The 27,811-nt window shown below is 44.6% G+C and overlaps 1 protein-coding gene across 8 annotated transcripts; it reads right to left on the reverse strand.

Annotated features, from left to right (window-relative positions):
* Nucleotides 1-6,810: 6,810 nt before the first annotated feature.
* On the reverse strand, nucleotides 6,811-18,981 carry Zbtb21 (zinc finger and BTB domain containing 21). 8 transcript variants are annotated; one of them, XM_015990131.3, is made up of 4 exons: nucleotides 18,830-18,977; nucleotides 13,606-13,748; nucleotides 9,905-10,070; nucleotides 6,811-7,879 (listed from the first exon to the last, which is right to left on the reverse strand). In XM_015990131.3, exons 2-4 carry the CDS (start codon nucleotides 13,672-13,674, stop codon nucleotides 6,891-6,893), a joined length of 1,224 nt encoding a protein of 407 aa, XP_015845617.1. In that variant the 5' UTR covers nucleotides 13,675-13,748; nucleotides 18,830-18,977; the 3' UTR covers nucleotides 6,811-6,890. The 8 variants fall into 8 exon arrangements, with proteins under 8 accessions (XP_015845617.1, XP_015845615.1, XP_076405440.1 ...); XM_015990129.3 differs by having other exon boundaries at nucleotides 8,480-10,070; XM_076549325.1 differs by having other exon boundaries at nucleotides 8,480-10,070; nucleotides 18,731-18,960.
* Between the last annotated feature and the right edge of the window lie 8,830 nt (nucleotides 18,982-27,811).

Raw genomic sequence — 27,811 nt, forward strand, 5'->3', positions numbered from 1 at the left:
TCTATGTCTATCTAGTGGCTGTTCTGTTCTCTGACCCCAGATAAGCTTATTAGGGTACACAATATATTGGGGGGACACAATATTACCACATAACCTAGGCAATGGTTATTAGCCACAACTACAGGATAAGGTTGAGAAAAAGGAATGGGTTTTTAGAGTCTCAAAATGTCTTCCATAAATTATGTTCTGGCTAAAAAGGGAGAAAGTACAGAGAAGATGGGCAGCATCTGCCTCAGGCACAAGACTGAAAGGAACACACCAGAAACAGGACAAATACACTACAATTGTGTATATGTTTGTGTCCCCATGGTGGGATGTGAAGAGAATATGGTTTCTGAGTTATACTGGTGAGAGAGACAAACTCCATTTTTCCTAACAGCACTAAGATAGAAACTGAACCAAGTTCCAGAAACACAGCCAGCCAGCTAAGACTCTGGGTAAGGGGACCCCCACCCCCAGGATGGGCAGGTTGCTGGCCAAGAAATAACTAAAACAAAGGCTTAATCCATCAAAGTCTCTAATAGTACTGAGGGAGTCTCCAACTGTATTTTGTCTTCTGTAGTTCTTCTCTTGGCTAAATGTTCCTGTTAACTGAAGTATGACCCTGAAATGCAAAGGCTTGTACCCCCTAGCTTTCGGTTTTTCCCTTTAAAAACCCTTCACTCTGAGAGCTCAGGACCATCCTCCTTCACCTGGCTAGCCAGTGTGTTGGACGATGACCAAGGCCGGCCTTGCTTATTTTAATAAACCCCTTTGTACTTGCATTGGATATTGGCTCTGTGGTGGTCTTGCTTGGGGGTCTCTCGACATGGGCACAACACTGGTTCTAAACATGTGCATGGCAGGGGCTGATCCAATCAAAGGACACTCTACCAAAGGACCAGCTCATAATTGTCCAAACAACCAAGGCTATGAGAATCATAGGTTAAGGAATATCCACGTGGAAGAAGACCAGCTATGACTGGGTTGCCTAAGATTGGAAACAGAAATAAAGTGAAAGCAAGCCCAGCTCTGGTGTCTAACAAGCACTTGGTGTCAGCTGTTACATCTCTTCTTAGGGATACTGATGATCTCATTTGAGCTGCACATTGAGAAACACCAATGACTTGCACCTAGCTTATCTGTGTTGGTAGCACCTAATGGTATTTGAGTATGAGGGGCTTGCCTGTCTAAATCTGGCCATTCCTTCTGGGGCTGCAACTCATCTAAAAATGAAAATACACTGAATAGCTGAATGTAGAAACTCACTGTTTTTACTACTAGCTGAAGATAAATTGACTTTGGCTGTCCCTTGCTTGTGACCAGATTTGTTGTGAATTTATCAGATATCTAATAGGCATCATTCTATGCCAGGCATGGGAATACTGAAAGATACAATACCATGTCCTGGGCCTTCGTCACCTAGTAAGGTAGACAAGAAATGGGCAAGACAGAAGGTAGCAGGAGAGTAGCTCTCAGGGCTTTATGGGGGCCATTTAAGAGGAACAGCTACTTTGGGTTGGCAGAAAGAAAAAAATGGGTGAAAGAGGCCAGGACATTCTTCCTGGAGGAAACAATGCCACCCACATCAAATAGGGTCCCGGGTCCTCAACTGAGCAAAATGTAGGCTTGGAATCCCCCAGAGTGGATGAACTGAGGGATCTGTTATGGTTTCCATCTGAAATGTCCTCCAAAGGCTATGAGCTGTAGGCTTGGTGACCAATCAGGGTCCCATTGGAAGGTAGTGTAGTCTTTGGGAGGGAAATCCAGTTGAAGTAAGTCAACGCAGTTATACCTCAAAGGGGACCACAGTGCCTAGCTGTGAGGTGAGCTGCTCTGCTCCACAATGTTCTCCCCACGGCATTCTGCCTTGCCACAGGCTCAAAGCAATGGAGCAGTTCACCATAGACTGCAACCTCTGACACTATGGGACAAGCCTTTCTTCCTTCAAGTCTCCTTAGGGTTTTGTCATGATGACATGGAGCTAACACAGCTCCACTGTGGAAGACAGGGTGGACAGCCAATCACATAATCTCCAAATCAAAGCTATAGCTGGGACTCAAGTGATTATTCTGTAAAGCACTATGCATCACTGGGATATATTCTCCAATGCCCTTGCATGAGTAGTTCCTGCCACCTGGTCCTTCTGTCCCCTATAGCCCATGTCCATAAGAACCAAGACATAATGTAGTCTCTTTGGAAAACCATTAGACATTGGACATTGGTTTTTGGCAGCATGGCACTTAAAGATTTTGTGTGTGATGAGGACTGAGGAGGTGGCAGGAGAGCAACAAATCCAAACCCAGAAAGCTGATGGCTGCTAAGAATGTTCAAATTCTTTAGCTCAAACTTGGTTCTGTGTTGAACTGTTGGGTAAGCAGGGGGAGGGAAGGGGTTAACAAACGGCATCATTGGTCCTTGGTGTGCTGAAGAAATTTAGGCATGCACACCCAACAGACTGGCTTTGGATTCTAGCAAGGGAAGCAAAGTCACTGGAGAGAATGCAAGCAGCTCCATCCATCAGTGGAGGAGTTTGCCCATTCTCTCTGTGCCCTGTTACCTTGGTGACATACCCACAGCCAGGTATTTGCAAAAATAAAGTGGGACTATATCTCTGTGATGGAGCAGCCTCATTACAGTGAAAAATGTTACAGCTTATCAACTACTCTGCTGAAACATGAAGGCAGGTGCTCAGATGTTATCATGTATTTACACCCTCCTCACTAATACAAGATCATCCTTGTGATAGTAAACGGTGGTTTCAAACTGAATCTGAACAGTAATGACACAAAGCAGACAGGCACAGATGCCCATGCATCTAGTCTTAATGTTTACATACTTGTGGTACCCCACACATCTGAGAGCTCTAGCAACTTAATTCCAGAGGCAGCTTGGAATAGGGGTAGAGAGTAAGAAAATCAAGTATCTCCAAACTCTCCAGTGCTGCTCCAATCATCCTGACAGGAGAGTCCCCGTTCACTGTCATTAATACCAGTGGTGATTTTTCAAAGCATAGAGGGTACCAGTGATACCATAACTCAGAGCACAGTACAGATTTACTGACCCATCCATTTTTGGTACCATTAAACAAAGGAAAGACTACAGAATTAAATAAGCAATAGAGCATCATTACATCCCTATATTACTATGCCATTTCAGTCCTCAAAAAGTTACTTCTAAAAAAAAAAAAAAAAAAAAAAAAGCCAAGCAGTCTATTCTGCAAAGGCATGTAACAACCAAACTTGTACACAATTATAAAACCCATTTGCTTTCATTTAAACAGAATTTGATGAAAAACTGCTCTCAGTGAAGTTTGGATTAAAGCCAGCCACAAATAGTCACCTTCTGAGAATCAATATTAACCAAGAACTGTGGCAATTCAGACAGTATGCACAAATGACCCAAGAACATGGAATCCAATTATTGTAAAGATTTACAGGAAAATACTTTGGATTTCCCAAAGTCTGTTTCTAAAAGGAATCTTTAAAACACTAACTTTCCTTTCTTCTCTAGAATCTGAATCCCAATTGAGCTCCCTGCCCCGGAGAAAAGCCCTCAGGCTGGAGTACTCACAGAGGCACTGAAAAGCATGCTAAAAAACACAAAAAATATCAAATGTCTTAAAGCGCTAAAGCCACAGCAATACTTGAATACTGTGACTTGTTTTTTGGAGACAGTCTCACTATGCTACTTGTGGGCTCAGCTTCTCAAACAGAGAATACAGTGATGATAGGTATGTACCTGGATTAAAATCTATTTTTAAAGAATACTTAAGAAGGTTATGCACTGGTATTATTTGAGTCATTAATGCATTTCACAACTAACCCCAAACCACTAATCAGATATTAGAAATTAACAAATTGACTTTGAATTTCTAATAAAGGTTAATAGATAGGATTTATAAAGAAATCTGAAGGAATGAAAGCTACTCACTTTGTACTAAGGAAATGCACCAACTTCTCTCTCTCTCTCACACACACACACACACACACACACACACACACACACACACACACACACACACACACACACACCGAGCCCAACCACAGGGAACACAGCTTCAGGCCCTGTCTTCCAGCCCACTAGGCCTGGGAAGGTGGTATTCAGGCCTGTCTCAAGGAGAGGCCCATCTTACCATCTCAGTCACCACTTTCATTAGTGCCAGCACAGGATACATGTAGGTTCAGGTGGTAAGCAACTGAGTACAAGGCAATCTTTTTAAAGAGAAGGACACATTCTGAAACAGAAAAGCAGAATATACACAGCCCTGGCCAGCTGTGTATCTGGCAGAACCACAGACGCATGAACTAGTTTTAAAGGGAGAATTTGCTTAACAATCTGGAAATGCTAACCCTCAGATGTAAGAATCTGTTACCTTAATTTTTTACTCTTAGTAGGGAAAACATGTTTTAGGTACTCAATCCTCCCCATATAAAGAAAACAATTCAATAACAAGTTTTTAGGTTAACAAAGAATATATTAAAACAGTTTACATTCTTTCCACAACTGCATAAAAAAGCAGGCATCTTAAATAATTACAGAAACAATGTGCTTTCTATACTTGCAAAAATTAATTACAATCAGAAAAACATTTACAAGAATATCTTTACTATCTAAAGATTTACAATGGTGAAAGACCTATTTATTTAATACACCAAACATCTGCCTGCTAGCTGAAATAGACATTCTCTAAAAAACTGTTTACTGGATACAGTGATTAATGTCTTTCATTATTTTGTTTCTTAGCATTTAAAATAGTTACATGAGTGGAAGGATAGTTTTTGACACCAAAATAAACTCTTTCAGCCTGACATCTTTTAAGATACAGTATAAAAAAAGCAATAGAAAAACCACAACTGCATTATAAATGTTTTTGGTTCAAAATTTTATTTGAAGTCTTATGCTTTATTCCTAGACAAAAAAGGTGACAAACACTGGTAATTTGTAAACTCTAACAGATATGCAGACCCTACATTTAGATAAAAAATACTTTTTTTCTTTTTTTTTTGTAACAATGTTATTTTATAAATCTTCAAAAATGTAGCATAGGTTCAAGTCCTGGAGCACTGAGCTGGCAATGCCTGGTTTGGAGATTATTGCTCTGTAGCTACACAGGAGATGACCATGCAGGGAGATGGTCTTAAAAAAAAGTGACACTCTGAGGTGTTTAGAGACCAGACACTCACCATAGGGAATGAGTGCAGTGGACAGCTACACAGCCTGGCACTAGCTTCATTCACTAAAAGGTGGACACTTTTAGTTCATCTCTAAAATGCATAGTTCAAAAAAGCAGATGGCAAGAATCAGTAACTGCAACCTAATTTTATTTCCCTTCTCTGAAAAGGAACAAAATAGGAAATGCAGACATATTTAGGGATTTTCAATGGCCTTTTCAAGTGAAAGGATAAAAGTCAAAATTCCACATACAGCTTCCATAGTATATAAAGTCAATTAGTATTTTATAAAAATGTTTGTTTTAATATAAAGACTGCCTTTGCTACCATGGGAGTAGAGTGCTGGTGAGCAGATGGGTGGTGTCTCAGCTAGAGCACACCTTGAAAATGTAAAGAACTCTTGGCGAAAGTAAATAGGGAATTTGTCTCCCCCTAATTTCCTTTCCAGGTATGATACTCCCTTGGGGGAGTAAAATCAAAATTTTGCCTTTTGAAAAACAGTGAACTGTGGATATTGCCTATGGAGAGGCTTTTAATTATAACCTACATGGAACAGAAAAAGAAAAAAAAAAAAAGAAACCCAAACCCTAAGTACCAAATCAAGTTGTTAAAACTAATTTTGGACCTTTGCCAGTGCTTTAATACACGTTTGCATGTCAGAGAGTGACAATTTCACTACTATCCACTTCAATACTCCCATAGACATCCTCACAAAAGACAGGCAGAAATGTGTATGTTGTGCATACAGTTCTTGGAAAGTACATGGAAGCTGCAATGTGGCACTTCCTCCAACCTCTGAAGCCCCTAGAAGAAATGGTGGTGGTCCAGGGTGTGGTGAGGCTATGCACCAATAACTTCATGCTGGCTAGCACTGCTTATCCCAACGACACCCGAGTTTCAAGCTGGCGGAGACAAAGCACTGTCAGTTCTAAAGTGCCCACTGAAAGCCGCTATAATGCAAAGGGCATACCACAGAGTTCAGCGGCTTTCACAATGTTGCTGCTGACTGTTGAGCACTTCACAAACATGCTTCCATTTCTCTGCCCTCCTTAGCGCATGGCCATTACTGATTATATGAAGTGATTGACAGCTTGTCATAAAAAAATCTAATTGTGACTATTGCTGATTTAAATTCTCACAATTTTCATACAAAAAGAAAGTTTCAAAGGACCACAAAGTACCAAATATTTGTCTTATCAAGTGTCAGGATAATTTACTAAAGTTGGGGTTTGTCTTTTCTTATTGCTAAGGTATTCTAAAATCTGACTCAATACTGCAAACAACTCCTTTTCTTCCTCATATGTTTTTGGCCTTAGAAACATGGCTAAGGGTTACCTCAAACTTAGGTGTCTGAAATAATAAATTAAGAAACCCAAAACCAAAAACCCAACAATACCCTAGTATCCCACTACCCAGAAAACAAAAACCAAAAACCTCAATCAAGTCATTATAGTGACACCTTGGAATGAGGAACCATGCAATTCACCAACATTAACCCAACTTCAACAGTAACAGAATCAAACCCCTGCTGACTGAGGTCCAGAACCACAATATTTCAGAGTTTGTTTCTGAAGCTATAAGGACATTCCAAGCCAATATCAATTTATCCCAAACCTAAAATTCATACAACAATTTCCAACCTTTATTTAAAAAAAAAAAAAAAAAAAATGTTGTCTTAGGACACAGTTCACAAGCCAGGGGCCTGCTGTTTTCTGACAGGTGAGAGGGGTAAGTCATTTAATTGTGTGTCTGCTCATGACTCCAAAGACTGAAGGCGGTCTTGAATGTCCTATGGCAGAGCTTGCACATGAATTGTCTTTTAAATGTGATTGCTGAAAGGGGAGGGGCGTGGTAGAAGAGGGTGTCTGACTCCTGGGGTGCAAACAGCTTCTCTGTGGCTGGGGTTGGGTTCTCAGGAAGGCCTGTGGGACTGTCGGGCTCCAGGGGCTGGATCTTGGGCAAGGGTGGTGGAGGTGGCAGAGGTGGTGGTGATGGGGAGTTTGTGGGCACAGGACACACTTCAGCCTCTTTCTGTGCAGGCTCCTCTGTGGCCTGAGACATGTGGGACTGGAAGTGACTCCAAAGCCGGAAGTTGGTACGGAAGGCTTTGTGGCACACATGGCAGATGAAGGGCTTCACGGAACACAGCAGCTCCTGGTGTCTCTCCAGCTGCTTGTGTGCTGTGAACATCTTCCCACATTTCTCGCAAGGCCACAGACCAGCCTCCTTGCTGGGGCCAGCCTCCCTGGGAGCTGCACTGGCCTCAGGAGCCTCCTCCTCAGCCTCCTCTACAGGCTCCTCTTTGACTTGGACTTTCAGTTGCTTTGAAAGACTCAAGTCTTCAGGGAGGCAGGAGGAATCCTCAGAATCGAAGTTCACTTGCTCTGAAGAGTCACTAAACGCTGTGTCCTCTTTTGGAGCAGCCGCATGGTTTACCTTGGTAGGCTCAGCCTGAGGCCTGGAAGCAGCTGCCACTTCACCGTTGTGGTCCAGGGTGGGCAAGGAGATGTTCTCTGCTGAAGCCATGTTGTTCTGGTTGTGCACTTCCACCTGGTGCCGCCAGATGCTGAAGGAAGACTTGAAGGTGCGCATACACTCCAGGCAGGTCAGCTTTTTGTACTCACACCTGTCCTCATGCTCCTGCTTCAGCGCGGGGGAGAAGAACCTGAGGCTGCAGTAAGGGCAAACGGTGGCGTTCCGGCACAAGCGCTCGTGGTTGCCTTGCTCTAGAAGAGAAGAGAGCTTAGCATTACAGAGGCGGCACGGGTAAACCTCCTTGCTCTCTACCGCGCGTGCCAGAGCCCGCTCTTTCGGCTTAGCAGCTCTGCTTACTCCGAGGGGCCTCTCTCCCGGGTGCATCTTTATGTGCTGCTTAAACTGAGAGAGAAAACGGTATGCTTTGCCACAGTAGGCACAAATGTAGGCCCCTTTGGCTCGGGAGCGCAAGTTCCTCTTGATGACTTGCTGTGCTGGGGAGCTACTCTGTCCCTGGAAGCCAGGCTTGCTGCGCCTCAGCTTAATGATCAGGGCCTTCTTAATCTCCCTCTCTCTCACTATGTCAATCAGTTTTCTTTGGAATTTCTCATCCAAAACTGCATGGGAACTAGAGGCTGGCGATGGGTTCTTCACTATGCCGTGTTGGGTCTGACAGTGTGTCCACACTTTGAAGTTGGTATGAAACCTCTTGTGACAGATGTCACAAGTGTAAGGCTTCTCTGGGTTATGGTACATGTTAACATGGCGGTGAAGACCCGCGGTTGATCTAAAAATCTTAAGGCAATGTTTGCATTTAAATTTTTTGTTTGGTCTCGTCCCCTCCAACTCACCAAACTCCTCTCTGTTTAATTCAGAATCTGGGAAGTTGCTGTCAAGGGAAGGAGGGTTCCTGTCCTCCTCACAGTTCTCTTCTGAGACAGAAGGCCCATGCTCATTTGCCCTTGCTTTCTTCAAGGGTGACCTTCTGTCTGCCTGGAACCTTCTCTTTGCTGGGAGTCTGCTAATATCCCTCTGGTCTTCCTCTGCTTTGAAGGGCAGGTCTCTTGTAGCCGTTGCTGCATCTCCCACGGTGACCCGGATGATGTCTGAAGGGTCCGACAGAGGGCTGCTAGGCTCAGTCTTAATGCGCACCTCAGTCACAGGGGAGGTCCCCTCCCTGTCTGTTGACTGAGAAGCACTAAAGGACCTGAGGCGATGAGGCTGGAGAGCTTGAGGCCTGTCATCCAGGGCTTTTTTTTCACTGCCATCTTTTAAAGATGACTTTTGAGACACTGCACAGAACACACTGCCTGGTGCCTCATTTGCTGCTGTGGATGATCCCTGGGATAACTTCAAATCTATAGAGGAGGAGTAAACAGGAACCTGGCTGTCCATAGAAAGTGACCGCCTGAGGAGGCTTTTCACTAATGGGCCACTTCTGTCAATGCTCTGGTTTGCAGAAGCAGGCCCACTGGATGGAACCACCAGGCCTAGCTTAGAGTAGTAGAGCAAGTTCCTATCCTCCCCCTGACCACCTCCTTTGCTAGTTTCTTTTAAGAGATATGGAGTCTCTGATGAGCTACGAAGAGACAGAACAGGTGGCCGTGGTCTCTTCAGAGCCAGCTCTATAGCCTTCCCCTTGGGAAGCTGGCTGCTCACCCCAGGCTTATCGTCCGTGGCCTCCCTGTCTTGTGAAGGCTTTGAGGGTAGGACTGCATTTCTCTTAACCAAACTGCCCCTGTTAGGATCATCCAAAGCCCCAGGCTGTTCCAGAGACTTTGTATATACCGCAGCACTATCCTTCGGCCAACTCTTTTCAGTTAAGGACAGACTGTGAAGCTGCTCTGGCGGCTTGGCCACATGTGGCTTATTGGTGCTGGTCTTGACTGCACCACTCGGGGAGGACCGGGCAGCAAGGCTGAGGTCCTGCACGGTTGGACCACTGGCTTTCCCTGGCACTTCGCTTCTGCCCTGACACACGATGACACTTCGCTTTTGAGAGCTGGTCTCATCATCTTCCACCGGTACTCTTTTCCTGTTGGGACAGGCTGGAAAAGGAGCCTGAGGGGCTTTGGCAACGATGTTGGTCAAGAAGGAGATACCAAGGCTATACCCCAGCTCCTGCACAGCAGCAAGGCTGCCCTTCTCCACAAAAAGGGAAGAAGAGTAAATGTAGTTCAGAACGTTGTCAAAAGCATCAGGCTCACAGAAGTCCAGCTGAAAGACAGTCTGTGCCTCGTTCTCCTTATTCGTGAATAAACTCTGGAAGTACTCACTGCTGGCAGCCAAGACGTTCTTATGAGCTCGGAACTTCTGGTCCCCAACAATCAGGAGTACATCACACAGCTGTCCCTTGAGGCGCTCCTCATTGAGGGCGCTGAGCAGAGAGATGGCATGTGCTGGATTGATGTAATGCAGCAGTCCCTCCATCCTGCAGTTTATCTGGAAGACAGAAAGTGAGACCATCAGCATTTGTATTCCATCAAAGGTCTGCTCGAACTTAATAGGTATACACAGAGGTGACACTTGAAAATGAGGTTTATCATTTAGGGTCCTTACCAATTTGATGCTTGGCTACATTTAGTTTATTTGATCGTCAAAATTCCTCAAGTCTATAATTCTACTTTAGTTTTATTACTATCTTATATTTTAGGTTTTACAAGATATATACTTAAAATCAACATGACTGCTAAAAATTAATAATGGACTGTGGACTTATAAAAATGAACTTGGAAAGGGAATCATTACTTGCTAATTACTAGGTCAAAGTGTTCAATAAAGGTTAGAAGCTTTAGAGAATTAAAAGGTTGTTTTCCTTCTTATACTAATTGCTTGTGATTTTTTAAATGCTGTTTTCTCACTACATGCCATTTTCACCAGAACAGAGAACTTTAGCCTGGCTGTAAAGCTGATTAAAGAGTTTGAACTAAAGGGTCACTGAAATTCTGTTCAATCCTAAAGGTGAGAGAAGGAAACTTGGTGGGTGAGTGTGAGTTTTGGGGCCAGACACTTGGCTGAGGTACTAGCTCTACCCTGTAAGCTGATGCCCTCTGTACACGGGTCCGTGTGGGAAGTGAGGTAACAACTGTGCCCTCTTGCAAGTGTGTGGCAAACATTAGATGAGCAAGCATCTATAGCAAACACTCAATAAATGTGCAGATAACTGTCAGAACTGCAAGAATAGGTTTAACTTAGTATCAAAGAAGAAGGTCCAGGTTACCACTCCCTCCCTGGTGCTCTAGGGAAAAGCAGGCTTCCCATGGGACATGATGTATGAGCACCTCCTCTCTGTAGTCTAGTTTATATCACTGACTCCTACTAACAGTATTGTCATGGAGCTAGGGGGATGTAGCTTAGTGGTAGAGTACTTGCCTAGCACATGTAAGGCCCTGAATCCTATCACCAGCACTAGTGTGTGTGTGTGTGTGTGTGTGTGTGTGTGTGTGTGTGTGTGTGTGTGTGTGTATGTATGAGGGAGAGACAGACAGACAGACAGACAGAGACACACACACAGAGACAGAGGCAGACATTGATTTTTACTATTAGAATGTACCCACAGTGACTAGATACATATTCTAGAGGGATTGCTACCAAGAACCATACCCAGCCCCAGATGTAACAAGTCCCCAGCTCCCAGATCTCCAGGGTCAGCCTTTACTGGTCACTTGGAGACTAGGCTCTTTGGTTTTCAGAGAGAACAGAATGCAAGATGTAGATGGGGTGTGGCTCTGCTACTAGAAATGAATCTAGCACCCACCAGGTTTCTCTTCATTCTTGTCTGCTTTTCTTTAAGAGTGACATATAATTCGTTTACTTATAACAAGGTCTTGGGTGAGATCCTTTTCTTCTGCCAGCCATTTCCATTTCTCCCTCACTCCTAGTAAACTGTAAGAACCACACATCTGTGTAAAGACATGTCTCATTTTTTACAGGGGTCAGCAGAAAAGCATTGAGCTTTTACTGCCACAGGACTGACTCAGCCATGCACTGGCAGTCTGTAGCACTGAGAATTTCTCAAGATGTTGACACCAGGGAAACAGCAAACCAGAAGCAAAGGTTGGACAGATATTTGTCAAATGGGGTTTTTTTTTTTTTTCCTAAACTCAATTTAATGGTTTGAAACCAGCAATTAAAAACAGATAAAGCACTAACAGAGAAAATGTCAGAAAGTACTAAATGTGTCAAGCACTTGGGAAACCAGTTTCAGTTACAGATAGACATATGCCCTGTGTGCAAGTATGCACCCAGTTGAGTTGTCAAAGAATTTTTTTCTTGGAGGTCAGAGTCACCTGTGTTCTGGGCCAGTCAGTTACTCAAGTCTTAATCTTTCCCTTGCACAGAAAACAGGGACAGTAACAGTTTCCACACAATGCTGCTGAGGGACAAATGGGATGATTATTCCATCAGTCGGTACCTACAAATAGTGTCTATCTATCTACCATCCATCCATCCATCCATCCATCCATCCATCCATCAGTCATGGAAGTACATTTGAGAAGACTCAAGAGAACAGAGCATGAGCCTAGGGATTATGAAGTAAAGACAATACAACAGAGGAAAGAACCAAGGTCATGTAGAACTGGAGCCAAAAAAGCTGGGAGTCATGGATGATATCATCTCAGGAGTCAGACTGTAAGGCTGGGTAGCTGGGAGGGGATTTTACTATGTGTGTGTGTGGGGGGGGGGCAATTGGAGGACCACAGGGAAGAAGCCTGAGTCATGTTTTAATTATAACATTTCTAGCTTTATTGTGGACAGCAGGTAACAAAGCAAAAGACATCGGAGAAGTCTACTGCCATGATGGCTTGGTGGGGCTAGCATTGGATGTAAAGGCAGAGCCATTAGGCTTTCTAATGGAGTAACTACAGAGCAATGGGAAGAGTCAAGGATCCTGCCAGGACAGGGAGAAGGGTGGCCTTTGTTGAGATGGATTTGGCAGAGAAATCAGGCTGCTTCTCTCCCTGCCTCTCCTTTTCTAATCGATTCAGTTCTGACACTCTACAAGCAAGTGACAACTTATCAATCTTGCCTCCACATCTTTCTATTTCCTTTTCTGAGCTTTCTGAAATCTCTGTCCATACAAACATCTATATCTAGATCCTTGTTTCAGGATCTACTTTTGAGAAAAAACCAAGACACCACGATAATCTAAAACCACAGGTGTAAGCTAGCATCTACCCAGAATGTGCTAAAACTCTAACCACAGAGGATGTCAACAAGACAAGCACAGCCTAGCTTCTGGAGTTCAGTCTTGCATAGGAATAGCATACAGCAATCTGTTAACACTGTACAGTTATGCAGGTACAGAGAAATGTCTATGGATATCATAGAAGATGCAATACAGGTGGCAGCCACCAGACTGAGGTGAGGTAGCCAGATGAGGGACCAAAGCATGGGGAAGAGACAGGCAGAAAAGGTAAGGTAACCCAAATGGGGACAGGGCAGTATGTGCAGCATTACAAAAAAGAGAACAAAAGTCATCCTGGAACTATCATGACACTGATCTAGATACTCATTTTGACTCTGGGAACCAAAATGAAGACACTGGAAATCATAAGCAGAAGAGTGACACCTGTTCCTACAGTCTCTGGAGAGACTGAAGAGAAGGCCAGGTGGTATGGATTCACCTTCACTTATGGGTTGCTTTTACACTTTAATTCAATTATAAGGACTGGAAAGCAATAGTCCCAGTCCTGGTCTCCCTACAAATATCTTCCCAAACTCTGCCTGAGATGGTTCTACTTAATGTTGTTTCCTGGAGATTCAAAGTGGGGAAAATGGAGAGAATTATTACAGTAAAAAGCTCATGGTAGACAGCTATCCATGGGGAAGTCTTCGGTCTACTGCCATCTATCAGGAATGCAATCTTGTCAGGACTACTTGTCCTTTCTGATAGCCCTACCTGTACCATGTGGAAATCTCATGAAGCACAAACAAAACAACTTGTGAATGGTTCAGTCTGCAGCGCAAATCCCACCTGGCAAGTACACATCTTCCTTCTCTCTTCCTCTCCCGAGTGTTTGGGAGCCCGCTGTACACTGTGCATCGTAAGAGGTGCTGATGATGGGAGGTGAGCTTGCTGGCTGGCTTCCTGTTCTCCTGCACCTCACATTCCTGTGACTGGGCAGACAACAATGTGATAAAGAAGGCACAGAGTATGGAAGAACACTCATATCAGGAGGCTATCAATGTGGCCAGGAGGTGGGAGGGTGGATGAGTGAGTGACTGGTGGGACATCAGAGAGGGCTTGGGACTCACTTGATATTGAAGTTAAAACCAAAGGCTCAGAACTTCCAAGAATATTATCTGATTGACCCAGGCTTAAAATCTTTTAAAGCTTACCGTGGCCTCAAGTCAAATCGCCCAAAGGACTCTAGAGCCCCTCACAGCTAGACTCAATGAAATTACTTCATCCCATCACACAAATGCCTTTAATACACTAGATGCTGAAGTGAGACATCTATATCTTAATATAAATTAATTAAACCCAAGTATTTCCGTTCTTATGTTACACATAATGAGGACTTTGGGGCTTAGGAAGGCAGGCAATTTTGGAGCAGAGTATTCTGAGGATAGATGCATAAGAAAGGGAAGCACACAGTCAGAAACTCAACAGATACTACAAAGGAAGGGTGAGAAGGAGATGGCGATAATTCAAAAATGATTTCCCCTATTTCAATTTAAGAAAATGGTTCCATAACTAAAGATCATTACAAATGAGCTAGGCTCTGGGACTAGTCCAAAAAACTCACAGTAACAGCTCTGTGGGAAATGTCCCTTTACGAACTTTAGGCTAAGCTCTGTAAACACTGCCCCTTTGCAATGTTGGAGAGTGCTTACAAAAACCTAACATGACCCTGGAACTCTAGGGATGCTGGTGACACAGGTGAACATCCAACATCTGACTCCATATGCACAGCTCATCTCCAAACTCTTACTTCTGGATTTAGCCCTCTCTCTCTCCACTTGATCATATCATCACTCACCTGGTAACATTGCAGCTATCCAGAAATTATCTAAAGTGCCTCAGGTTTCAAAGCCAGATTGGCTAAGGGGATCCTTCATGGTATCAAGTTACTGTACTCTACTTCAACACATTTCAGCCTCCCTCTCTAGTTCAAATTTGTTTCAAGGGCAGATTGTCAGCCTCAGCCAGGACTGCAAACAAGCATTCTCTGCTGATCTGTTCTGGCCACCCAGCAGCTATTGCTCCTTCTGCAGTGACCCTCTGTGTTGCTTTGAAGAACACTCTTGCCTAGCAAGTGCAAGCTGATGGTTATAGGCACATACCCAAAACCAGGCCAACTAGAAACTTTCTCCCTAAACTATGGTTCATGACAAGACAAAGGCAACAGCTGAGTGGAACTGATGGATCTCAGTATGGTCTGAAAATTCAATGTGTTAGTGCCTGACTCATACATTCCAAGTGGTTTGGTTTTGTCCTTTGTGGTCCAAGGTTTTTTTTTTTTTTTTTTTTTTTAAGATTTTCCTCAAACCTCTAGAATAATCATGTATTGTTTTCAATAAATTCAACCAGTTAGCCAGTTTTTATTCTGGCATATTTCTACATGCTGCCTGCTCCTGTTCTGCCTTTCAGGCTCATCCTTCATATGCTAGATTTCTCAAGCAAGGCTTTCATTAGTGTCCCAGCACACAATCTCTTCCATGAATTCAGTTTGCTCACTGGCTCTTTCCATGCACAAAGCATGGTTAAATGTATCTGAACGCCGGGCGTTGGTGGCGCACGCCTTTAATCCCAGGACTCGGGAGGCAGAGGCAGGCGGATCTCTGTGAGTTCGAGGCCAGCCTGGGCTACCAAGTGAGCTCCAGGAAAGGTGCAAAGCTACACAGAGAAACCCTGTCTCGAAAAACCAAAAAAAAAAAAAAAAAAATGTATCTGAACACATGGGTACTCAAAACATAAAGCCCCAGTGTCTAGAGATAAGGGAACCCCAAAAGTTGATTTCAAAGTGCTAAATATCTTGATGGAGAGAGAAGTGCGATGTCTGGTGTAGTCCTCAGGAGTGCAGAGGGAGCTCAGGAACCATCTTGATGTAATGTTTCGTTAAGATGAAAAGACTGAATAATGGTATAGTTCCCTCTGTCCTAGTTAAAACAGGCTAAAATACAAAATCTTTAATAAATGGCCTTCAAGCCTCTATAGACATCTATATTCAGACAACTTTTAAAATTCTTTAGCTACCTACTCTGCTTTTTCCTGTTTCTGTCCCAGAGACACAATCTACCCACCTGACCTCCTCCACCACTCAACCTGAACCATCCTAGATTGTGCCAAACTCCTTTTCCAGCTCATCTCAAGTTCTAATCCTTTGGGAATCCTTTAGGGCTGAACATTCTCAGCCAACACCCCTAGTCTGTATGCTGAAGTCCTAACATCTGCACCTCAAAAGGCAATCATATTTGGAGCTGAAAATTTTACACAGCTTATTAAGTTAAATTGTGCTTGAGTCAATAAAACATTATCTTTAAACAAAGAATTAGAACAGAGACAAACATGGAGGAAGATGCTATGAGGACATAAGAAGATGCTGTCTATAAGCCAAGGGGGTAGAGACCCCAAGAGAGACCTGGCCTTTACCTCCAATTTCCAGCTTCTCTAACTATGAGAAAATAAGTTTGGGCTGTTTAGGTCACGAGGTCTGTATGCTAAATTAAAGCAGGCCAATAAACACAGTCCTTAAGCTTAGAACAAGTAACAAAATACAGTGTGTGGCACACGTCTACAATGCCAGCATTTGGGAGGCTGATGGAGGAGGATTATGAGTCCAAGGCCAATGCACATTGCAAGCCCTTGTCAAAAAGAAAAAAAAAAAGCAAATGCCTCCTGCCAATTCCTTTGCCACACAGAGCAGGCATACCACTACATTGTGTTTATTCACTGTCATATGCTAGCTGGTTTCGTGTCCCACCAGGATTGCAAGCTCTTTAAGGTCCAATACATTACTTTTGACATTCCTCATGATGCCCATTTTGGGATCCTACACAATAAACATGTGATTACTTTCTACTCTCTATTAAATTAAGGAGTAGAAATGAAGCTCTTTGATTACTTTCTCTAAATAAAGTTGGCCACTTTACTGCCTTGTTTTAGAATACAGTTTGTTTTTTAAATTATTATTTCCTAGAAAAACCCAAACTACAGACTAGCACACAGGCTGCTCTGACTGATGTCAATTCACCTCTGTACCATATCTGGGTGGCACTCCTTACCATGTAACCCACAAACCTGCGTTTCCAGTTTCTGAAACCTAAAAGTACCTTCTGCCTCTCCTTTACTTGGCCACTTTGTATAGAAAGATTCAACTGGAACTATAAAGCTTTTGCAATTTGCCAACAGCAACACTTTATCTCTCTGCAATTACCCCATAGTGATTTCAATTCATCAGCTTGTATACGTGGATCCATCAGAAGATCCTCCACAAGCTCCCCCATAAAAGCCCTGTTTTCATCTGTGAATTCCTAGCACAAGGCTTGGCAGGTGTAGGAAAAGCTCACTAGACTTGAGGATTTAACTATTCAGAGCCTTGTAAAGCACAGCACAGCACATTTTCTCTGCGTTTTCTGAGATTTTGTAGCTGTACTAACAATTGGACTATGATACCCTCTGTATCTCTGCTCAGACTTCTTCAGACTCCAATCCCTGGTTGTCTTCTGAACAAATACATCTCAGTGAACCCACTTGTCCTACATGGTACTTGTAATCCACACTGTCACACATGCTTGTCTTCATACATTGCCTCCTTAGGCTGAGATGAAGCCAGCCAGGTGTCCTCAGGCAGAAAGTTATTCTCTTTTCATTGCCCTTTGGCCCATCTCTGATACCTGTAAATCCAGCCCTCAATTAGTTCTAGTACAGGGACAACTAAAATGGCTTCTCAAGTTATCTCCTTGTCTGGAGACCTCTATGTTAACTCTTTTGTTGCTTTTAGTGTTCCTATACCTAATTTCCCCCACTACATAATACCGTCAATTTCTGAGGGTGAGCTTTTATCGACAATTTCTATTTCTGCAGAACGATGTTCCCTATACTTCCACTAAATAAAATGCTGTACTGTTAAGTGCATGGGCTGAATTAGAGCCATTTTTAAGTAAGCCAAATTTCTCCTTTAATGTCAATATTTAGGGATTTGATTAAGGGTAATGATTAATTACCAGACGTAGAGGAGGGTTTTTGGTGGAAACACTAAAATAGATTAACCTATTTTTCGCCCTCTTAAACAAGGTGGGAGGATCATGAAACAAATCCAGGAACTCATGACTCAGGGTCATGCTGATGAACAATCACCGGACTATGCTGTAACACAGATGTCCGAAGACATAGAGGCAATTGGAGTTCATGCACCAACACAAAAATTCCAGGCTTCGGAGGACTGCTCAGTGTCCCTCAACACCGCCCCCGTGTCGGGAAACCTCAAGGAGAACCTAAGGCCCCCTGCAAAGTGTTACAGTGTGTGGTTCTCTAGTACCCAGGCCTCGGGGCCGCACAGTGCACGGTTCTTTGATTACACCGTGCGGTCTCTTTAGAGGGGCACTCGAGATGCTTCTAATAACCAGGCCTAGGAGATGGGGAGACCCGGACGTGTGCGCTGCAGTAAGGTCTTCCGCGCTATGTCCCTGGGCGAGGAGGGTCTTTCTCGGGGGAGGGGGGACGGACAGGCAGGGTCTGCATGGGCTCAGGAGGTGTCCGCAGAGGGGCTGGCCGACAGGCTGTCACGTTCCAGCCGCGGCAGGTGCGGGGTGCCGCCCAGCTCCCCGGTCTCTCGCACGCGTGCTGCCAGGCCCTGAATGTGCCCTTGCCCGCAGCGGCATCTCAACGGCTCTGTAGGGGCGCGCGTCCCTAGACTCCACTCCCTGGCTACCCAAGCCATCCCGGTCAGGGTGAGCAGCTCAGCGGGCCCGGAGGCTGAGCATGCGCAGCAGTGAGGGTGAGGCCAAGTGCGGGCACAGAGCATGCGCAGTGTAAAGGCACGCTAGGCTACGTGGGAGTCTGAGCATGCTCGGTGAGGACGGCGGCCCCGCGCACGCGTAGAAGGGCCGGGCGCCCGCAACCCACTGGGGGAGGAAAAAAGAAGAGAAATCACCTCAGAGTTACGTCAGGAAAGGCCGCGTTTTGCGGGGAGGCCGTAACCCCCAACAGGGCCTGACGCCCTTCGAGGGCGCGAGACGTGACGGTTACTCACCACTCTTCAGCCCCGGGGCAGGCGCCTGGTCCCTTTCCTCTCACACTCGGCTAGCGCAACCCGCAGCCGCCGCTGCCGCTGTGATTCCATCCATCTTGAATTTGACGTCATCCCACACCAGGGATGAGGTCATCGCAGGCAGCGCTCGTCACGTGCGCGGCGGTGGGATTGGGTGCCGGGCGGCGGAGGGCGGGCCGGGGGCGGGCCTGCGGGAGCGTGGGTGCTTCTCCGAGGAGGCGCGGCCACGAGCTGTGGAGTTCGGGGACGCCCCGAGGGTAGGTGGCGATGTGGCTGTGGGAAGCCCCTGAATGCGGAGCTATCGGAAAGTGGCTTATTTCCATTTCTTTCTCCTGGAGAGAGCTGTAGTGAACAAAATGAGCTCTCAGGCTCGCCTCCCTTCAGATCAGCAGTTCCTCTTGCTCGCTCTGTGGCATCTGCCTGTCAATCACAGATCCAAACCTCTCCCTTTTAAAACGGCGTGGAAGCTGGGCGGGATGGTTCACGAATGTACTCCCAGCACCCTAGAGGCTGAGGCAGAATTCCTGTTAGCTAGTCTGAACTACAGAGTGAGACCCTGTTTCATTAAAACAACAACAAAACAAAACAAAAAACCCACACAACTCTTCTTCGGCAACATCAATTCTCTTTTAGCCTCTTTGTATGAAAATTACAGTTCCATTTGTCAGATGATTTTGTATTCAGCCAAACCCAGACAGCTAGGTAACAAATGCCAAACTGCAAATCCCAGCTGTGTAAAACGGGTCTCCGGGCCACAGGACAGTCGGACAGTTCTCTAGAGCCTGGAACATAGCAACAGACAGTCTCACCAAGTGAAATCTCTGTAACAGACCTTAAAAATGCCTAGATCTTAAATTAGGTGTCCTAAATTTCAAGAAGCCTGTGGTTTTCAAATCTACTTCAGAAGGTGGGTTTTAGCCACATCAGTAAAGGTAAATTATGAAGTGTATGAGGGATATGTGGGAGAAGGAATCTTACATTAGGTTGATCCAAATGGTCAAAACAACAACAAAACCCAACTTCAAATGAATAGCTCTAAATTTTTAGTTTCTTTAGTTTCAAGACTTTAGAATTTCACACTTAAAGTTTTCTACAGTCATTCAAGGTTTTTGTTTTTTTTTAATGTCTTTGTATTTTGAACTTTGTGACAGTTAAAGCAAGAAGTTCTTGTTAGAGGCTTTCAGAGGGCCACCTGTGATGAGGCTGTTAATATGCACTATTGCCCTCTTTTTACAGGCCAGAAAAATCAGTATTTTAATGCAGAGCCTGAGGCCCAGAGAGAAGCCAGATTTCTTTTTTATAACCACATAGAGTGCAAAGCAGCCTCTCCAACTATCCCTCAGCTATCCAAAGCTCATTGGCTATGTCTCCAGTGCCTGCTGCCCGTACACTAGGCATCTCCATGTTCAACCATGGTTGCCCGTTCTCCTAACTGCCAAACACAACAGAAACTTTTGGATCTTTCAGGTCACCTTTGGCATGTGATATTTTATCAGTTCCTTCTTCAGACCCAATGGCAGTGCTATGCCATTTTGCCCTGGGCTTCCTACCCTGGCTTGCACCTTCCTGGACTCCTGTGTTGTTTCCCTGCCCATACCCACACTTTGGATTTCTGAGGGCTCTGGCCTTGCTTGTCCTGTTACATTTACTCTGCTCCACTTCTTCCATTCCAGGGAAGATGCTCTGACAATACAGTTACTTTAAGCACCACCCCGTCACACACACACACACACACACACACACACACACACACACTTTCTAACTGCTCTCCCAGCCTCCAGGTTTTACTCCACCCTGGCTTTGCAACCGAAAAAGTCTTTTAAAATGTTCCCTTGCTCCCATGTTAACACTAGGTTCTCCATTGCTTTTAGACGAGAGTTGAACTTCATTCTGCAATAACCTGATAGCTTGGTCCACATCTATGTAGACAAGCCTTGCTTATCTCTCCTCTCAGCTCACCTCTGAGCTTCAGGTGTATTGGTTCCTCCACTGGAGCGAACTTGTACCTTCTACCCTGTCCTGTCATCTGTAATTGCTCTGGGATTCTGCCGCTTCTGCCCTTCTGCGATAACTTCAACTTTGTTCTGGGGTTGATGCTGCTACATCTTTGTGCTCATTAGTGTCTTTTGTAGGGTTTGGCTGTTGCTACCTGTATGTGCCATTGGATTTGCCTCCCATAGACTTCATGTCTGCCTCTGGACTGAAGTAGAAGTCCATCCTGATTCTACCCCTTGATAAGCACTAATCAGGATCTCTAGCTCTGCCTCCATGTCAATGTTTATACACACATTGTTTATTTAACCACCTCATTAGCAGTTATCACTTGGACGACCCCCAGCCATGGACTTCACAAGCTGGAGTCCATGAAAGGGACTCAGAGCTGAATTTATCTGCTCTGTCTATCCTTAAACCTGTTACTTGATGTCCTGTCCTACTTAAAGGGGCTGCTACCTGCTCTACTACCCAAATTGGAAACTTGGGATTACTCTCAATTTCTGCCTTCAGCTGTCACTAGGTCTTATCAGGTTACCTCTCAGGTATCCCTTAGGTCTGTCCTCACTGGCTCTAACTCTTCCTGGGCTCCAGTCCTAACTCTGGCCAATCTGTGGCTACTCGACCAATTTCTGGTTCCCCTTTCCCTAGTGGATTCTGGTTTTAGCTGGATGTATCCTTTTAATTGAATGTCTCATCAACTTGTGTCCAGGTACTCTCTCTTGTGGCTTCCAGTGGTCTGCTGCCTCAGCAACCCCAAGCATGGCTGCTTGGCTTTCTGCCTGTCCTAGACCAGTGCTCACAACCCTCACCAAGACCTCCTTACCAGCTAGCTCCCTCTTCCCTCTACATAGCACACCCACATTCTCTCTCATGATCAAACCCGCAGCCTCCTTCCTTATGCTTTAGTTGGCCTCTGTAACATCTATGCCATTTCTTTCTTGCTGTTTGAAGGCCTTTTTCTCCCCTAGCATGAATGTTCCTTTGGTATGGAGACTGCCTAGTAACCTGAATGTTCCCAGACCTTTGGGCTCGTTGCTAGGGCTGTGTCTTGGCCCAGTTACTCCCCATGGCTAGAGTTTTCCCTCAGAAACTGGGTTACAATGTCGTACAATGCTGTGGTGTTATAAAATTCTGTCTGAATTTCTTGTGCTAAACAAACACATTCTCCTAGTAAGCTAGAGAGGCATTTCTAGGTGGGATTTGAACAAGTTTCTGCATCTTTGCAAATGGAAAGTTTTACTCAGCTGTGTGTCTCTTAAATATCACTTCACTTTGAACACATACCTGGACATCTAAGTTTGCCCAGCTTGTGGTTTAAATGGTTGTTCCTTTAAAGAATTAGGCTGGGGTAGAGGGTAGAGGTTGTCATATTAGTGTCTTATAATTGCTGTGATAAAGTACACCAACCTTTTTTGTCAGTCACAATTCAGTAGGCAAGTGTCCGAAGTTAGTACCACTAGGCTAGAGTCTGGTGTCTGCAGGGTCCTGTTCCCATGGAGGATACTGGCACAGTATCCCTAGCCTCTACTTCTGGTAGCTGCTGGCAACTCTGTCTATAGCTGTGCCATTGAAGCCTTTGCCTCCACCATCATGTGGCCTCTCCTGTTTGCCTAGTCTTCCTCTGCTTCTTATAAAGACATCTGGAGAGGAATTCCCCCATCCCCATCTCCCAGGCTTCTCAGCTCAGGTCCAGGTAGGTTCAGAACCCAGGAGACTTGCATCATCATGGTCCCCTTGGCATGGGTGAAGTTGGATTGGATTAAATGTTTATTTCACTGCTGAGAAGCCTGGTCATTAAAAAGAGCATAAACATAAAAGGGGCTGAAGATATGGGTCATCGGTTACTACCCTTGCAGAGGACGTGGTTCAGTTCCCTTTACCCATATCAAGCTTCTCACTATAACTCCAGTTCTGGGAGATCCAACACCCTTTGGCCTTAATGTGCATTTGCATGCATATAGGACACATAAACTTGCACAGCCACACATACACATAAACAATACATCTTTAAAAATATGATAAAAGAAAATGGATGCTAGGCTGAAGGACAGCACCCTAACAGAACAGTAGTCACTACTGTGTTTTTCTCTTCCCTTCAGCATCCAACCTGCTTCTTGTTACCATGAGACCAGCCTTGCTGTATCTGCAAGTCAGCAAATGGCACAAGTAATATCTGGATTGTGTGGACCACCTTCTGCATTTAGTTAAGTAGGAAGTAGGTGTAGGTAGGGGTGTGTGTGTGTGTGTGTGTGTGTGTGTGTGTGTGTGTGTGTGTGTGTAGTAATTCTGGCATGCATAATCACCATGCCTAACTTATTATGGACTGTGCACAGTAATAAGACAGGTTGAGATAGAAGGAAAGAGGATGCAGAATATGGTACCTTTGAACTATGCACCACAGGGGTTCTTTGGTAAACCTCAAAAAATGGGGTCCCCAGGGTTAGGGATGGCAGCTATAGTTTAACAGTATCCACCCTTGCCCTCAGCTGTGACTATGTGTACAGACAATAATACTTAAGGGTAGTAATTCCTGTTTCACCCACTGAGAAAGTGAGGCTCACAAAGATGAGAGTGAGAACATCTAGTGAAGTCATTCAGGATATTCAGTTCAAGCTACTCTGAGATCATTTCAGATTCATGAGGTTGAATCTGTTAAACAAGAAGCCCATAGCTTAGTTTTCCCTTGATGGAAAAGGGTGAGTTTAGAGCACATCACTCTGGTGCAATGAATCTGGAAGGGAGAAATATGTGCATGCCTGACAGCAAGCTGGAATGAAGCAGGAAGCACAGAGCTTCCCACTGCAGGGCACAGGTTTGATCAGTGACTTGTGGATGAACTATTTTATGAAGAGGTATATGGGGACATGGAGCTAGCCCTCCTCTTTGCCAACACTCTCTGAGGTGATATATAGCTAGAGTTTTCCTGCCTTGCCCACAGTCAGGACAAATCTTTGTCACCTGCCAGTCCCACAGCCATTCAGACCCAACCAAGTAAACACAGAAACTTATATTGCTTACAAACTGTATGGCCGTGGCAGGCTTCTTGCTAACTGTTCTTATATCTTAAATTAATCCATTTCCACAAATCTATACCCTGCCATGCAGCTCGTGGCTTACCAGCATCTTTTCATGCTGCTTGTCAGGGTGGCGGCTGGCAGTGACTCCTTCTGCCTTCCTGTTCTTTTATTTCTCCTCTCTGTTAGTCCAGCCTATACTTCCTGCCTAACCACGGCCAATCAGGTTTTATTTATTGACCAATTAGAGCAACACATTTGCCACACAGACACCATCCCCCCAGCACAACCAAGTGCAGACCATTTCAGACACCTGCACTCAGGCCCGTGGTCCTAATCATCCTCTATGCGGACCTGCTGGGTAAAGCCATGAGGAACCCGAGAATGGGCTCCCACAGCAGTGATATTTTGTTTGTACTCTAACAAATAAAGCTTGCCTGGAGATCAGAGTGTGGAGCTAGCCACTAGTTAACCATAGAGTCCAGGCAGTGGTGGCACACACACACCTTCAATCCCAGCACTTGGGAGGAGGAAGCAAGATCAGGTGTTCAAGGCCACCCTGAGCTATACAAGATTGATCCAGTCTAAAAGAGAAACAGCCAAGCGTGGAGGCTCAAGCCTTAATCCCAGCACTAGGGAGGATCATGCCTTTGATCCCAGCACTTGGGAAGCTCAGGCCTTTAATCCCAGCACTAGGGAGGTTGAGACAATAATATAAGGTAGGAGGAAACGGGAGCTCAGCCCCCTTTTAGTCTGAGGATTCGGAAGAAGTAAGAAGTCTCTCTAGTGGCTGGCTCCTTTACTTCTCTGATCTTTCAGCATTTATCCTGATATCTGACTCAGGGTTTTTTATTATTAAGACCAATTAGAATTTGTGCTACAACTCTCACTTTCTCTCTGCCTTCACTTTGTTTACTAGTCTGTTGGGCTTTGGTACTATGAAAATGAATACCACGAAAATGGTTTCTGCTATCGGGGAACTGGTGTCTTCTCCAGAAAATCATATATGAGCTGAGGTCACAGTGACAAACACCAGAAGCCTATGCACTCAGGGCTGTGAGTCAGAAGAAAGAAGAGGGTCTGCTTGTTGGCAAGGGTCATACTGGCTCCTGGCAGACAGAAAGAAGCTGACCATTGCTGCTCTGGGAATGTAGTCGAGTCCGCAGAATGTGGGGCAAAGCTAACAGACTAGAACACATATTTAGTCACCTCCTTCCTGGCAGTCTTTTGGTCAGCAAGGAAGTCACTTCAACCATCAGCATATACTGATGCTAAGCATCCTTACCCCAGAGCAGCTTAAGGCCAGAAAGGAGATTGGCTTTGGTTTAGCTTTCTGGCTTTGTTTTTAAATCTTGGAGACTTTAGTGTTTAGCCTCCCCTGTGGTGAGAATCATCTGGCTGACTGTGGTATTATTGAGAAGAGAGATGGTAACTACTGAGTTTCATCTTCACCAGCATTCATATTCCAGCTTGCATTGCTTGCACTGTAAATATGATGTTTACAAGTTTTTTGAAATAGCCCCTAACATTGTACATCTTAGCACTAGACTTTTTTTTTTTCATGAAGCTCATTCTTGCCTCAAATTTGCTATGTCACCAAGGAAGATGACCTTGAACTCCTGATCCTTCTGCCTCCACCATCTGAGTGCTGGGTTTATTAGGTACTGGGTATTGAACTCATAGCTTCATGTATGCTAGGCAAGCACTCTGGAGCACTTTCACTGAAACCAGGTCAAGTGACTTAATCTGTTTCCTATGTTAGTGAACAACCTTCACTTCTTCCCCCTTCCAGGATGTGACTCAGTTGATCTGGCATACTGTTAGGTCTCCAATATGTCTGAAATGACTTCTAAAAATAGGTGAATGCCCCTTTCCCACTTAGCTCCCCAGGCAGGCTAATAGCCACTCTGCACTATGGAAATTGTTAGGAAGAAATGCCTGGTGAGTGGAAACCATGGTGACATCATCTGTGGTTCTACACAGTCTGCATGTTGAATTCATTTGACATGCTCTTGACTAGAAGAAGTCTAGAATATCCTAATAATACTGGCAATATTCCCAAGATTTTCCCCCTTATAAAAATCAGCTAAGATTTTACAATGAGATGGTGCAAGCATGTGCCAGGTCTGTGGAAGGAACAAGACTTAACCTCTTGACAAAACCTGCTTTCCTGTAAATGCTCAATTCTCTCACCATCAGTGAGACAAGAGTGATCACTTGATTCCATTATGATGGCCCAGCTTCAGGAAAAACAAACTCAAATTGATTTTCCTACTCCATTTTTACCCAATGATGTGATTCTTGCCACAGTTATTGGGGCAGGGGGTGTCCATTTCCCGAAAATACTCACAGAAGCCAGGCTGTGGCAGTATTATGGGAGTATTCAGAGTCAGAGCCTGGGCCTTGGCTGCCCTAACAAGCTTGATCACCTGTTCTCAAAATCCAATTAAAGAGGCGAGTGTAGAAAGGAAATTTATTCAGTGTCACTTCTCTGGGAGGAGAAATAAAGAGGTACAGTGAACACACACACACACACACACACACACACACACACACACACACCTCTTTAGAGTCTGGACAGGCTTAGGTGTAAGTAAACAAAGGTATGCATAGTTGAGCAATCCTAGTCAAGGTGTAATCTTACCTCATTGGCTCATCATTGTTTCAGTTCCAGTGTCTCCTGAAAGGTGGTCTGAAAAGTTGTCAGAACTATGTGAAGTCTGTCCTTCCTCTGGCCCCTGGCTTCAGGCTTTACCTTCTCTCAGCAGGAGACTCCTGAGGAAATTCCAGTTTCTTGTGGACAATTGTTTCAGTAGTCTGACAGACAAAGGGTAGGACACACATCTCTTTAGAACACCAACATTACTTCCATGATGGTGGGTACCATCCGTAATTCTCTAATTTGAACACCATCTACCTGGGACTAGCACATAATTCCTGAAGTTAGGGGCTCTGATGCCCAATCTTCTCCCCATTTTCAACCAATTGCAAGCCCTAGGTTCTGACCTATCCTTCTGATGGCTGGTAATATATTGGGGTTCCACATCCATGTCCTAAGGTGTGACTGGTGGAATGGCTCATAGAACCCAGAGGAATACTTATTTACATTTGCAGTTTATAACAAAGGCAATTACCAAGGAGCTCTGTATGGTTTGGGTTTTAATGAATGAGTTTTAAGTACAGATGAAAGTCCAGCTTCCAGTTCCCTCTGTAGGCACTTTTATATTATAGGATAAACAATGGTGATGTTGTACTCAGAGTCCCTGAAAGACCACCAAGAGACCGAATCCAGTGCAAAAGCAAAGAGTCTTTGTATTGTGAGTTAACTCAGGACTCTCTGTCCATCTGATACAGCAGCAGAGCAGGAAAGACCTTGAGTAGCAATGGGGCAGGGTTTTTAAAGCAAGCAGGGCTTGGGGTCTACAGACTACATATCAACAGACTCAGTATTGGTTTATGCAAGTGTCAATCATGTTAGTAACTTTTAATTGGCTAGAGTTAGTTGGGGGTTACAGTTATCCATTTTTGGGCAGGCCTGGACAAGTCCCAGGATTTGCCCTTGAGCTGCCATGGAAGATGGCTGGCCTAACACATATTTTTTGTGGGGGTTGTCTCAGTGGCCCAGGCTTTCACAATGGCCCGTACACATAGCTCTAAGTTAGTGATGGGTCCCAGACAGTAAACAATTGCCTGAATCTTGAGCAGTCAGAGTACATGCAGAAAGGGAGCTACTGCAAGGACTATTTCTTTTGTTCATGGCCCTCCTAGAAACTGCTTGCTCAAGTCTCAGGAAACTAAAATTGAGGACTGATCTCTGAGAGAAGACTGAGCAGCCTGTTATGACATCTCCTTGGTCCTTTCAGTGACACAGCAACCTCAGTTGGATAGGACTTACCTTGTAGCTGATCTTAAGGCCACATTATTTTTATCTGCTGGCTGTTTTTCCTTCTCCCCA

Source organism: Peromyscus maniculatus, chromosome 12 (genome assembly GCF_049852395.1).
Source record: "Peromyscus maniculatus bairdii isolate BWxNUB_F1_BW_parent chromosome 12, HU_Pman_BW_mat_3.1, whole genome shotgun sequence".
In the NCBI taxonomy this organism is placed as follows: Eukaryota; Metazoa; Chordata; class Mammalia; order Rodentia; family Cricetidae; genus Peromyscus; species Peromyscus maniculatus.

Excerpts from the sequence above, each read along its gene's own strand:
- Zbtb21 (XM_006996877.4), bottom strand. The coding sequence starts at position 13,674 with ATGCACAGTGTACAGCGGGCTCCCAAACACTCGGGAGAGGAAGAGAGA. Across the intron at positions 10,071-13,605 it reads GGAAGATGTGTACTTGCCAG|ATAAACTGCAGGATGGAGGG; the intron begins GTGGGATTTGCG and ends TCTGTCTTCCAG.